The sequence below is a fragment of the Amblyraja radiata genome, chromosome 27 (assembly GCF_010909765.2).
Source record: "Amblyraja radiata isolate CabotCenter1 chromosome 27, sAmbRad1.1.pri, whole genome shotgun sequence".
Taxonomy (NCBI): Eukaryota; Metazoa; Chordata; class Chondrichthyes; order Rajiformes; family Rajidae; genus Amblyraja; species Amblyraja radiata.
Window position 1 is genome coordinate 12,680,835 of NC_045982.1, and position 13,134 is coordinate 12,693,968.

Sequence of the window (13,134 nt, forward strand, 5' to 3'; positions counted from 1 at the left end):
AACAACCCTAAATAAAGATTTCAGAAATTCTCAAAGCAAGGAAATAAAAATTAATTCCGCTGTCTTCCCTCTGAAAAATATCACTTGACCAAAAGTAAAGCAAAGGGCTACAGAAAAACTGGTGGAAACTCTGGTGTTTTGGTCTGAAGGATCCTCATCCAAAACATTACTTATGTTCTCTAGCCCACAAGTGCGCCTGATGGCTTCAGCATAATCCGTTTGTCCTGATTATTGTTTCACACTATAATTGTTTGTTTTTATAGGTATATATATATATATATATATATATATATATATATATGCACACCCATAAGAACAAACAATATATATATATATATAATCTATACATTATGTTTAGATAGAACAAAGACATTCTTACTTGAACAGCTCAACAGATTATGTAAACAGTACTCTGTAAACAATATAATAAATGAGAAAAAAAGTTCAGTGTGTGTGTTTATGTACATGTGTGTGTATATCTTTATAAACATGTGCCAAAAGTCTGTAGCCTCTTTTTACTCTGGTACTTTATTTTCACATTTTTAAATTATAATGTTTTATTTTTAATTGTCTGCTGTATGTCGTGTTTTTATCCTTTTGCGAGCAAGGAAAATTCCTTGTATGTATTCATACTTGGGCAATAACATTTTTATTCATTCATTTTTATTTATTCATTATTCATACATGTATGCGTGGGAAAGAACTGCAGATGCTGGTTTAAATCGAAGATAGACATATAATACTGTAATAACTCAGCAGACAGGCAGCATCTCTGGAGAGAAGGAATGGGTTTTCAGTCGAGACCCTTCTTCAGACTGATTATATATATATATATGTATATATTTATACTGTCAGGTCAAGGCGTAGCCTTGCAATTGGTACCATGTAGTCCAGTTCAACCTGTTGGACATGCTCATTCTTCATGGAAAGTCTGCTTTGGGGACCATGCGGAAGAGATCTTTATGAACCAACAGCTGGAAAGGCGATGCTGCAACGCTCTGCGGAATGCGAAGGGCTAGTCCGAGTACTAAAGACGACATGACCATCCACTGCAGCCAAGAAGTCTCCAGCGTGATGATTTTTCATATCACTGGACTCTGACTTCTGCGGCCGAGAGGGTGAGGTTGTTACAGTGCAACAGCTTCTCCACCTCAAACTCATTCATGCACAGGTTTTTGAGCAGCCCTCTTCTCTGGACTCGTGAGCCATGTCTGAGTGTGACTGAGGAGTGAATGAATAATGCGATGTAAAGCGTCTTGAGTATTAGAAAGGCGCTATATAAAATTTTGATTTTGTTTTTGGACTGAATTCTGTTTTTAGTTTGTGTCTCTGTGATGTCTTTATTATTTATTTTACTCTGATTATATGTTTATATTCCTGTTAATCTATGTAAGGTGTCCTTGAGATGTCTGAAAGGCGCCCAACAAATAAAATTTATTATTATTATTATTAAATCCCATCCATTATTATTATTATTATTATTATGATGTCAGAATTCACCAGAACTGAGACTGCACAACCCGCCATCGTTGTTATATGTTATGCTGCTGCAAGTAAGAATGTCTTTGTTTTATCTGGGACATATGACAATAAAACACTCTTGACTTTCTTGAACAGTATTTTAGCTGCTGCTGCATCCTTGCCTGCATTCCCCCTCTTGCCTTTCAATTGATTAACAGCAGCTCTGTCCAAAGATACTAGTATCTTTGGCTCTGTCCACTCGGGCTTCGAATTGGCTGCGACCAAAGCTCTGATTGAAGGCTAGGCTGACCAATGAGAAAGGGCTCGACGCTCGGTGGGTTGAAACGACAGCCAATAGGAAGAAAGACTTGCGGGAAGGAGCCAATCGGAGTGAGATGGAGGCGGGACTCCGTGACCGTGGGTTATAAAGGGAGGTGCTTGCGACGGCCGCCGCAGTTGACAAGATGGTGGTGACTGATGTCGGGCGAAGCAACGCTCATGTGAATGCGCCAAGAAACACGGGTCGGGACTGTAAACTGTAAGTTTTGGGATAAATCAGACTCTGTATTATTAGTAGAAATGGCTTCCAGCATAGTTAGAAAGTATGGACTTGTAAAAGAGTTTCATGGTTTGGGTGATGTTGCGTATGACGCAGTTTTATTTGTGAAGAGGGACAAGGAGGTTGTCAGGTGGAATGGGGTCAAGTTGAAGTTTTGGGTGGTTTTCCATACAAAAAAAATGGAGAACTTGTCAACGTTTCAGGCGAGCGTCGTTTCACTTGAAGTTGAAATGTTACCCTCGTTATGCTTTCCCTTCAGTTAATGTCTAACCCGATTATTTCTGTAATTTCTAGTCATATCTAAGACCTTGTTTGGGGCGTGTTGTCAGGCGATAGGTTCGAGGGTCAATGTCAATGGGCTTGTTTCTTTGAAGGTAGATTGGGTTGGGGTCAAAGTCGGTGGTTTAACTAGTTGGAAAGTGGGTGAAACTCGGGGAATATGTTGTTGAAATGTTTTCCTTTTCAAAACCATCAACGGAATTGGCAATTTAACAGCGCAGAATTGTATTGAACCTTTGTTCAAGGTGATTATGCCATCGACTAATAATTTCCTCGAATCAGGAAGTAGTGTTGATCTCCAAACAATTGATCAGCTGACGAATCATAATCTTATTTTGCTCGTGTTATCGCTAATGAGACTCGGCTCTGACTGCCCCACCCGACAACCGTGTCCAAATGCGCCATTTGATGGCAGTGGCGAGGCAATACAATGCTCCCTGCCTTGTGAAAGTTCTTGTAGACTGTAAAGTTACTTATCAACATTACAATATCATTAAAAAAAAAGCAGAATAATCACTTGCATTTCTGAATTCCATTTAATATGGAAAACGTAAATATTCTTCACAAACCTAATCTTAAAAATGAACGTAACACTTAAAAAGATACAGCGGGTGAATTGAACAAGAGCTGAGCTTTGTCTTTAAAAGGAGGACAAAAGGTTGGGGGTGGTTCAGGCAGAAATACATTGTGGTAAAGTCAATTGGAGCAATGCCCTGGATTCACCAAAACTGGCAGCATCTTCTGGAGTACACATGAAAAGTTAAATACAGAAATCTGAAAGATTCTTTATTTTGCCTTAGGATGTGCAGTTCTACAAATTGCTTCTAATTTATTTTAATGCAGTGCATAAATGTTATTACTGGTTAGCAATCTATGCCTCTTTCTAAAAAATAATTGAGTTGTAAATCTCTAGGACAAATCACTATACTTTTAATTTTAATTTTAAAGCATATATAATTTGGGTTCCACATTAATCTCTTAAATGTTTAAAGCAAGACATTGGAATATGTACAAAACTGTAGATTTTGCTTTTACTGTCTGCGAGATGATTGGCCACTGATCCAATTTAACAACATTATTTTGGGAACTCTAATATCCATTTCAAACTAATATCTACCCAGCAAACAACAATGGCAAAGGGGGACAGGGTCACTAGATCCTGAGTCTAGTTTTTATAAGATCATTACGTTCTGATTGCAGTATCAAATCTGATGAGTTGATGGGTTGAAGTAAGATGAGTTCAGAAAAAAGATCATGACTAGTTGTAAATGCAAGGATAAGGAATCTAGTTTTGAAGCTGTAATGCACGTAGATACCAGAAGACAATGTGGACAAGTGAGCAAACTTTCATTTTGTTTGGCAGGAGAAGGATAATCTTTCAAGGGCTGTTATGAGGGTATTGGAATAGTTGAATATACGAATTGGCTGTTGGAAAGGGTTTTGTGGCAGAAAAATGTAGATGCTTCTACAGACAGTAATCAGGTGCATTTTCCACAAGGAGTCGATAATAAACCTTGGGATAAGAATTAGGAGTCACTAGAGCCTGGCCTATTAATTTTCTTCATCCTTTATGTGGGAACATTAATTACAGTAAATAGAACTGCATGCAATTCTGTGCTAAATGCCCACAGTTTATTTACTTTAAATTTGTTCTGTTAACAGGGCAAATTCAGCAGATTTATCCTCTGACTTGATGAAAGAAAAATCCAGCTTTGGTAAGTTTGGGTTTGAGTGTTGTCGTCTGAGTGCAAAGAAGGTTAAGGATGCATACAGAAGGTGTTCAAAGTCATAGTTGTATTAATAGAAAATAAGAATTTATACTGACAAATGGTCATTAACTCGAGATCAAGGATTAAAATTAATTGGCACAAGAACTAGGAGAATAATGAAGGTAGTTTTATGCAAGGTATTCTTCAGGATTATCACTTGTGGAAGCATTTATAGAGGTTGCCTTTTGAAGGAGAATGTAATCTACCCATTACTTGAAAAGAAAATCTGTGCAGGGGAATAGAGAAGGAATAGGAAAGTTTAATGAACCAGCACAGTCAAAATAAGTCTTTGTTCATGTGTTTTAAGATTAAAAGATATTGAGCTGCATTTAGTTTAATCACTGGATTTTACAAGTCTGAAAAGATACTAGCAGCTGAAATTTGGCTATATCCCTCCACATTCTTGGTTCAGTTATTGGATTCAACATGGCTAACAGGAGTTCTGCAAGTTATAAGTATTGATTATAAAATAAATAAATTGCACAAAGATCTGAAACATGAACACATTTTTGAAATAGGCATTGAAATGAAGCAGAAAGCAGATGGATGCAGTACAAAGAAGGCTGAGAAAATTGCTGTTGGTGTGGATGAATTAAGACTTTCTTCTCCTGATAAGACCCAAAAGAATAAGAAAGCATCGCAGTCCCGAACTCCTGGTTTGCGAAAATCCCAGATTTCCAAGTCGGGATCGATATCGTCTTCAGGAAGCTCTCAATCGTCTTCTCCCAGCTCTAGATCCAGTTCGGTTTCATCCTCTGCCAGCTCTCAATCGGGTTCAGTGTTATCTTCCAGCAGTTCTCGATCCAGTTCAATGTCGTCTACGAGCAGCTCTCAATCTGGTTCACTGTCATCTTCCAGTAGCTCTCGATTAGGTTCAATATCATCTTCTGGCAGTTCCAGATCCAGTTCGCTGTCCTCTTCAGGCAGTTCCCGATTGGGTTCAGTAAAAAAGCACAGGTCAAGTACAAAATATACCACGTTGGTTTCAAGGACCAAATACATATCACGAGAGAAGTACAGAAGATCAAGGCGTGCCAATTCAAGGTCCCGGTCTCGAAGCTGGTCAAGATCTTGTTACCGAAGATCGAGGCATCAAATGTCTTGCCGGTCTCCAATAAGGTCCAGATCAAGGTCCAGTTTGAGATATAGAAGATCTCGCTCAGGATCAAGGTCAAGATGTTCATCTGGATTACAGAGGACTTGCCATAATGTTATCAGCAAAACCCAATCATCACACACAAGAAGCCGAAGCAGATCAAGGGGCAGGTCTATCCATTTAACACAAAAAGGTAGGATGTCTTGAAATTGGAATAAAGATTATAGTAAATTATAAATGGGAGCTTTTTTGCATGTGGGAAGTAAATGGGGTTGGGTACAAAAATGAGTTAAAGATGCTACCAGGATTGAATGGAAAAGCTAGCATGTTTTCATCTGCTGAGGGATGAACTATAAGTCTTAAGACTTAAAAGAAATTTATGAAATTGTGAGGGGGCTCAGAAGACGTGAATAGCCAGTCTTTTCCCCAAGATAAGGGAGTCTAAAACTAAAAGGATTAGGTTTAAGATGAGAAATGAAAGATTTTAAAGGGACTTGAGGGGTAATTTTTTCAGAGGGTGGTGCGTATTTTTTTTTACATTATAAATTGGAGCAGGAGTGCAGGATGTAAACTGGAAAGGGTGCAAAAATGAATTACAAAGATGTTACCAAGACTGAGTGCCTTCAGTTGTCAGGAGAGGCTGGAAATGCTAGGACTTTACTTTTCCTGGAGCATGGGAGGTTGGGGGATGACTTTTAAAAGTGCATGAAATTGTGAGGGGCACAGATGAGGTTAATAGCCAGTTTTTTTCCCCCAGGGTAGGGGAGTCTAAAACTAAAGGGTGGGTAATATATCGAAATGGTCTTTTTGCATGTCTGATTGGAGAGGATGGTTATTTCTAACATTTGGTTGCCCCCTGGTCTCAGTCTGCCATCCTGAGAAGGACCTATTTGTTGCTAATCAATTGTCAATCTACACTATTATACTGCTCTTGCAACCCACCTGCGCTAGCTTAGTTCAGCAATGTCAGTGACACTTTGCTGAAAGCCTTCCGAAAATCCAATGCACCACGCCCACCTGTTTAATTTTCTGCCTCTCATCCATTTACTCCATTAGTTAACATCCTGAAAGAACTCCATCAACTCTTGGGTGCTCAGATAATTTTATGCAAGTTTGAAGAGCAGCAGCATAATAATATTGTTTTCTTTTAGATAAAAAGACGTTGCTAGAAATAGCAAAGGCAAATGCTGATAAGTTATTTGGAAAGGACATCATCCGTTTGCCACCTAACCTGAGGCTTACCAATCCATTCAAAGATGAGAATTTTGATTTTGAAAAGTATAACAGTGAAGTAGCAAAAGAGGTGACCAGAAGGGTGAGTAATATATTGAAATGTTCTTTTTGCATGTCTGATTGGAGAGGATGGTTACTTCTATCCAAATATTTGAACACCAATAGGGCCATTCTTTGGAAAGTGAACTAAAATGTCACGCACGTGACCAAATGGCATCACATAAAGTAATACATTAAACATTTCTTGTAAGAGATAAATCTTATTCTTGCTATTTTCCTACCTACAGAACTATAATGCATGTCTGCTAAAGATATGAACATTCTAGCTTTTTAAAATTCACAACAGTTTGTAAGATAAAACTGAGTTATGAAAAAATGCTTCCGTGAGGCCACACACGTGACCAGTCATATTTGACCTCTGACCCGAAACAAATGTCAGCATAACAACAATTTCACTTGATAAACTTTGGAAAAAAAACATGAATCATATATACAGTACAAAACAATATACCTGTAATGCTTTCAGAATTAGAAGAGATGTATTCCACCAATTTTCATATTTTTGGTCACACACGTGACTAAGAATGGGCCAATGTTTACGCTACTGGTTGCGTGAATTTGGCTATTAAGTTGCTGTTTTCCATTTAAATAAATTTTGACTCTCTTGCAGACTGGTGTACCAGCGGTGGGGTAGAATAAATTTTGTGAGTTGTATACCTTTTCTACCTCAACTGTTATAGCATTGGTTTGTTATCCAAATTACTTTGATCCGTTTCAGTTTTTAGTACTCTAATTTCCGATGGAGAGCAAATGTAAGATACCTGCGGCTATAGGTGTTCCTAATATACCATAGTAGAAGAGGAATAAGGAATTTCCACATGTATAGTTTGTTGTAAACTGGACATTCCTTAAAGTGCTTAATTCTCAATTAAGTACTTTCAAGTGTATTTGCTCACCTTATATTGGAGATTGTAATGTACTGTAATGATTCGGTTAGCTTTATAGTTTTGGTCTACATGTCATTCAAACACATTCCATATGAAAGCTATAAATATGGTTTGTATGACTTAATGTATTTCTGTTTTATAGAAGCCTTGAAATGGACTGCACTTCTTGGAAGATATGAGGTGGTATCTTTGTATCTGCATGTGTGCAGTGATTAGGGGCAAATTGACCAATTATAGTAACATTTAAAAAAAAAGCTTTCAAAAGGCGTGATATAAATGAATTATGGCAATGTCTATCACTAAATAAACATTCTTTAAATGGAGGTAACTTTTTTAACCGCTGTTAAAACATAATTACCATTTGGCATCTGCGCTTGAGGGATGAAGCATTATCTATTTTGTATTTTTGATCAGGGAGCATGTGACCTCTATCAAGCCATCTACTTAGAACTATGGGGAGAATGGAGAAGCATGGTGTAATTCTTCCCTCTCAAAAGTCAAGGCAGTGCTATATTTGGTACTTCATTATACTGCATTGTCTTCTAATTCGACTTGTCATGATGCATTTTAATTCCAGTGCACTGAATGATATTTAGTTTCCTCGGATATTGATGGGAAAATAGATGGCATGTGAACCATTTATCCATGTCCATTTTATGTTAGACTAAGTTCTGGCAGTCCACAGGATATTGGATGGAAATGTGGCTGCTTTAGTAACACCAAATGTATAGTGAAACTGTAGCCCATCCAGCCCAACAAAAAATAATATTGCACACTAGCCTTTTTCCATTCATATCTTGTTAGTGCATTTTCTCCTTTTCTCATGTTCCTTTTAACGCTATATAACTTAGCTACTTTTTAGGGTGCTAAATTTCAATCCTTAACCACTGAACAATGATATTTTCCCTCTGTAGCTAATTTGTTAGTGCTAGCTGCCAGTATTTGTTCTAATTTAGATATCTCCCACACAAACAATTTCTGCACCTCTATCCAATTTATCCATAATTTTAAGTTCTAAGCATCTCTATACTCAAATCTTCAATCTGCATAATTTTTTTCAGAAGCTATAATATGTCCTAGTATTGTCTTTGTAAACCATTTTTGCCCCACTTCAATGGTGAATCAATATCCTTTTTTCTAGGATGGAGACCAATTCTATGCATTAGGAATGAGCTGGGGTCTTGTATACATTCAATTCTGTTTCTCTGGGAACAAATTATGTTGTTAGCATTTTTGATCCTTAGATTACCTCATTTAATTTCATGTTGCTATATTCTGAGATTCTTTGCATCAGCACCCCTTTGTTTCTTATTTTCTAAGATATTTTAATACTGATTTACTGTAAACTGAATTAGCTTTTATTGCTTATCAATAGGTGTTATTCAATATTGATCCTTGTAAAACACTGTTTTCTAACATCTTAATAACTGCATTATACCTACTAATATACCTTCCATTGTTGTCCCTCTTAGTTTGCATTTTTGAGACGACCATAGCAACCATACTTTGATTATTTTTGTGGATGGGAAAGAGTCCATTTGTGATTTTTAATTACTTTTAATGGAACCTGAGTAGACTACCTTAAACATGTATTGATAAATACTCGTCTAATGAGAAGATTTTTACAGCGATTGCAGCAGTATTTGGGCAGTGTGTGGGAAAGGTAGCTTTTAATCACAGTAAATAGTTATAAACTTTTTTAGGTGACCTATGTTAATGAAATGGTTTAACCAGATGATCATTTGATAACTAGGTAATTATTAACATAGATAAAATCAAACCATTTTATATAGGCTTGAATCAACCTTTGAACTATTTCCATTTACTTTATTACTACTAGCAAGCAGTGATTTAATTTTGAAATATCAAGGTACAACTGCACAAAGACGTGCTTGCTGAGAGAACAGCAGCACGAAGCTACCGTTTCTTCCATGTGGGTGTCAAGCCATGAATAAATTAAACTTTGGCAACTTTTTTGAACTTGATGCAACCCCTCCTTTTAAAAACCACTGGTCAAAGAAACCTATGGTGTTTCAGAAATTATTTTTCCCTGTAGCATTTAAAGTATGTGCTTAAATTGCTGGCTTGATGGTGAGTTTGAACAGAACTCGGCAGCCAATCTTTAATTGGAATGTTTGTTTCAGTCTCGCCTTTGTTTAGAGCAGGTGTCTCCCACAATGGACATTGGATTGACTACCTCTCAGTTGTTACGTAATGGTAGTGTGAGTAGTAGGATATTATGTAGTTGAGGTACGATGCATTATTGGATGCAGTATGGAGGGAGCTTCACTTTGCATGTCAATGGTGCACTTGACCTTGGAGTGCTAGATCTGATATTGTGAGAGAAAGCTCACTTCTTACTCTAAGCAGAGGGAAAACAAAACTATCATTCCATGCTTTGTACTATCATTCCATGGCATAGGATATCTTTTGCAGTCTGGTCTGGAACACAGTTAAACCATTAAACATTTCAAGTGACAATGCCTAAAATCTGCATAACTCTGATCAGTTCCTGAACTTAGCTATACGGCTTTTTACCCATTAATAAATATCACCTAATTCCTTTAAGTGCTCTAAGGCATATGAGGCTGAGGTTTGGCTGACTGCTGCTGTTGGATATGGTATTGTCCATGCATAAACTTTGTTCTAGGATTTTCTTGTCCTCATAATTTATTCACTGTGTTCCAGGAGGTTTTGAATATCAGATCTTTGCCGAAGAAGAGGCCAACGTATTTGGAGATAAGTTCATTGGGTTTTATAGCCTAGAATATACCTTATCCACATGGCTACACGCAGTTGTACACTTCTAGTATCTCTTGCCACATGCTCAGAAGCATTTTTTGTTTGAATTGGAAATATCTTTGAACCAGCTAAATGTTCATGGAATTCTCATTGATGTAAATTGTTGTACATTTTGTGAAGTAATTTGTACCCATTAATCACTGGAACCATGGCACTTCAAATTACAATCGTTCCTTGGCTGAACATGTTAAAATGAGTTTGATGTTTTCTGAATTGTTGGCCATATTGGTGCACATTTGCATAACTAGTGAAGGTACCAAGCCACAAAAAACATTAGCAACTTCTCTGCAGATTCTACCACAACAGGTAGAAAAAAAGTGTATCCATTTAAAAACAGCTGATATAATGGTTGTCCTGCCAGTGTTGCACATTTTCAGAATTGTCTGAATGTAGATCACAATTTTCATTGGTCTGGCCATTTTTTTCTTTCTGAAGGAGAAACACACAAATGAAGTTGAAGAAGATGAACCACTTCAGAAGTTACAAAATGCCCCTTCAAGAATGGAAACAAATCATTGGATAGCTTTCAGTGTGAAAGTAAGTAGACAATTTTAAATGAAGTATTATATTTTCCTCTTGACTCATTTTAAATGGAAACTCGTGCATTTTTCCAAACAAAAATGTGCTGAAAGAATAGCAGCATCTCATCAAATAGTATATTTGAATTAAATTCAAAGATAGTACATGGAAACAGGCCCCCAGAGGCAATTTATGGAGGCCAATTAACCAACAATCTCGCACATCTTTGGGATATGGTAGGAAACTGGAGCACCTGGGAGAAACTCGCATTGTTGCTGGGAGAATGTTCAAGTTCCACACAGACAGCACCTAGGATTAAACCTGGGTCTTTGGCAGAGTAAGACAGCAGCTGTGCCATGTGCTTCTCGGCATCTGCCTTAAGTTCATCTGATTGATTGATTTCTGGCCCATGTTTTTGTATTAGACTATAGTGTATTTGTAGTGGCTGTAAACTGGTCAAGAGTGTGTGAAGCAAAACAATTACATTCTTACTTGCAGCAGTACAACAGGGTTGTAAAAACAGTAGTCGATAGATAACATACAAACAAGTGCAGTAAATAACAAACAATATAGAACAAAACCCTGACATCCCTGATGAAGACTACCGTAATGGCAATTTCTAACTTTTCCAGTGTCTTTTCCATTGCCATTACTACACAGGCAAGTAGGAGTGATCTTACACAGACCATAAAGAACAGATCTTCCAGTTGTTATTTCTAGTTTAATTGGTTCTTTGTTGAAGTAGTTGTACAAACAAAGAGATGAACGTACCAGGCTTTCCTTATTCTGCATACAAGTTGTAGTTAGGCTGTTCCCCCCCCCCCCCCCGATCTGGTGAGAACTGTGTACTCTGCACCCCTGTGCCTGGTCTGAATCACTCCCTGTCCACTGTGCCCATATGTATACGCCACTCTGTGCATCTAATGACCGCCCCCCCGGGCCTGGAATAATACTGCAAGACATATCGAGACAAAATAATATAATATGCAAACAGTAGTTAGCCTAAGCATAAATGGCTTCTACAACTACTATGAAGTAAATTTATACTTGTGCAATTCTCACTTTTCTGTCTGTTGTAGTACAACTAGCTAAAATTAATCTTTGGTTCTGGAGTAAAGCTGGCAAACTTGTTTTTATTTTAAAAATTAAAATTAACTATTAAATTCAGACGGGTACAATGGCCTTTGACGTTTACTCACATTTAACCCCTCATTATTTCACAGAATGCAGTAGCAAAACCTTTGTATCACAAGTCGTCAAGTGGCGCGATTAAAGGATCTCCTGAGAATAAGCGGAAAGGAGGCCCATATGGACAATGGGTGCTGGTACAAAGTGGTCGCAAGAATGGTGATAAAACACAAGCACGGTGAAGGCTTAGAAGGATATACAAAACAATTTTAAATGTATTTGTAATAAATTACTTTAAGCCAGCACTATATTGCTTGGCAGAAATTTATGAGAAGTCTCGGCTGGCTTTGTTAAATGTTTATCATAAATTGGAGACTTTGGAGGAATTTATAGTTTTGTACAATTATTAAGGATTTATTTGGACTAACACATGTTAACAGAGATGTTGAGCAATGCTTAGGCTGTGATAGATTTATGCCCAATGTCAGTCTTCTAAAAAAACCATGCTGTTTTGCAGGTAGATGTAATTGACCAAAATTTTGGATTAGGCTTTGTTTATGCGAAGAAATATTGTAATTGTGTTGTTTTTTCAGAATTCAATAAAGATTTGTAAATATGATTTTGTGTTTCTTGAATTCTTTTCCATGAATTTGGTAATTACAAACAATCTACAAAGTAGTATTTGAATGTCAGGTTTAAGATTTTTCTGATATGACATGATAAACTTTAAGGTTCCTGCTACCCATATTGTGAAATCACTGCGCATTTATTTATGATGGCCAATTATCTCAATTTCATGGCATCGATTTCATACACATTTCTGAACTGTCCATGAACATTCACATTGGAATATGGAGCCTTTTGTTGAATTTCTCCAAGGCTGACAAGATTCAAATGAAGTAGATGACACTACAAATTCCACCCTACATTTCTGTCTGTTGAAATCCATTCTCACCAATTACTTACACCTAGGTGTGGGCTGAATTAATTCTGCAGTCACGTTTTAAGTCTTTCAGTGCTTTTCCAAAAGCTTAATTTCACTTGCATATTGTGAACTGTTCAAAGGAAACCTAAAACAGAACTGGTACACAAAGGTCTTAAATGATAGCAGTCTCTAGCTGGCCATATGAAAACCATTATCACGAATAGTTGTCATTTCAACAAACTTTAAATATTGGGTTTTTTGTCAAATAGTCATCAAGGCAGAGAAGAGCAGATCATGGCATTTTCTATTAGTGTTTGGTGGTTGTGGATGGTTTGAGATTTTATATTGATTCAGAGGAAATGCTAATAAAGTGCAGTAAAAAAATAAGCTGACGAATCTGCTGTTAAAATTGGACA

At 37.1% G+C, this 13,134-nt stretch overlaps 1 protein-coding gene across 15 annotated transcripts; it reads left to right on the forward strand.

The window, feature by feature from the left end:
- The first annotated feature begins 1,847 nt into the window (after nucleotides 1-1,847).
- Nucleotides 1,848-12,412, forward strand: rsrp1 (arginine and serine rich protein 1). 15 transcript variants are annotated; one of them, XR_004415942.1, is made up of 9 exons: nucleotides 1,848-1,999; nucleotides 3,962-4,014; nucleotides 4,587-5,357; nucleotides 6,316-6,479; nucleotides 7,068-7,101; nucleotides 7,487-7,524; nucleotides 7,759-7,861; nucleotides 10,033-10,683; nucleotides 11,889-12,412. XR_004415942.1 is itself a non-coding variant. In XM_033045157.1 (6 exons), exons 1-6 carry the CDS (start codon nucleotides 1,926-1,928, stop codon nucleotides 12,033-12,035), a joined length of 1,311 nt encoding a protein of 436 aa, XP_032901048.1. In that variant the 5' UTR covers nucleotides 1,849-1,925; the 3' UTR covers nucleotides 12,036-12,412. The 15 variants fall into 15 exon arrangements, 1 of the variants encoding a protein (XP_032901048.1); XR_004415946.1 differs by having other exon boundaries at nucleotides 10,582-10,683; nucleotides 11,889-11,906; XR_004415943.1 differs by lacking the exon at nucleotides 7,759-7,861.
- Nucleotides 12,413-13,134: the final 722 nt, after the last annotated feature.

Bases quoted from the DNA above. Each gene is read 5' to 3' on its own strand.
- rsrp1 (XM_033045157.1), top strand. From the start codon at position 1,926: ATGGTGGTGACTGATGTCGGGCGAAGCAACGCTCATGTGAATGCGCCA. The intron at 2,000-3,961 runs GTAAGTTTTGGG...TTCTGTTAACAG, and splicing joins ACGGGTCGGGACTGTAAACT to GGCAAATTCAGCAGATTTAT. The intron at 6,480-10,581 runs GTGAGTAATATA...TTCTTTCTGAAG, and splicing joins CAAAAGAGGTGACCAGAAGG to GAGAAACACACAAATGAAGT.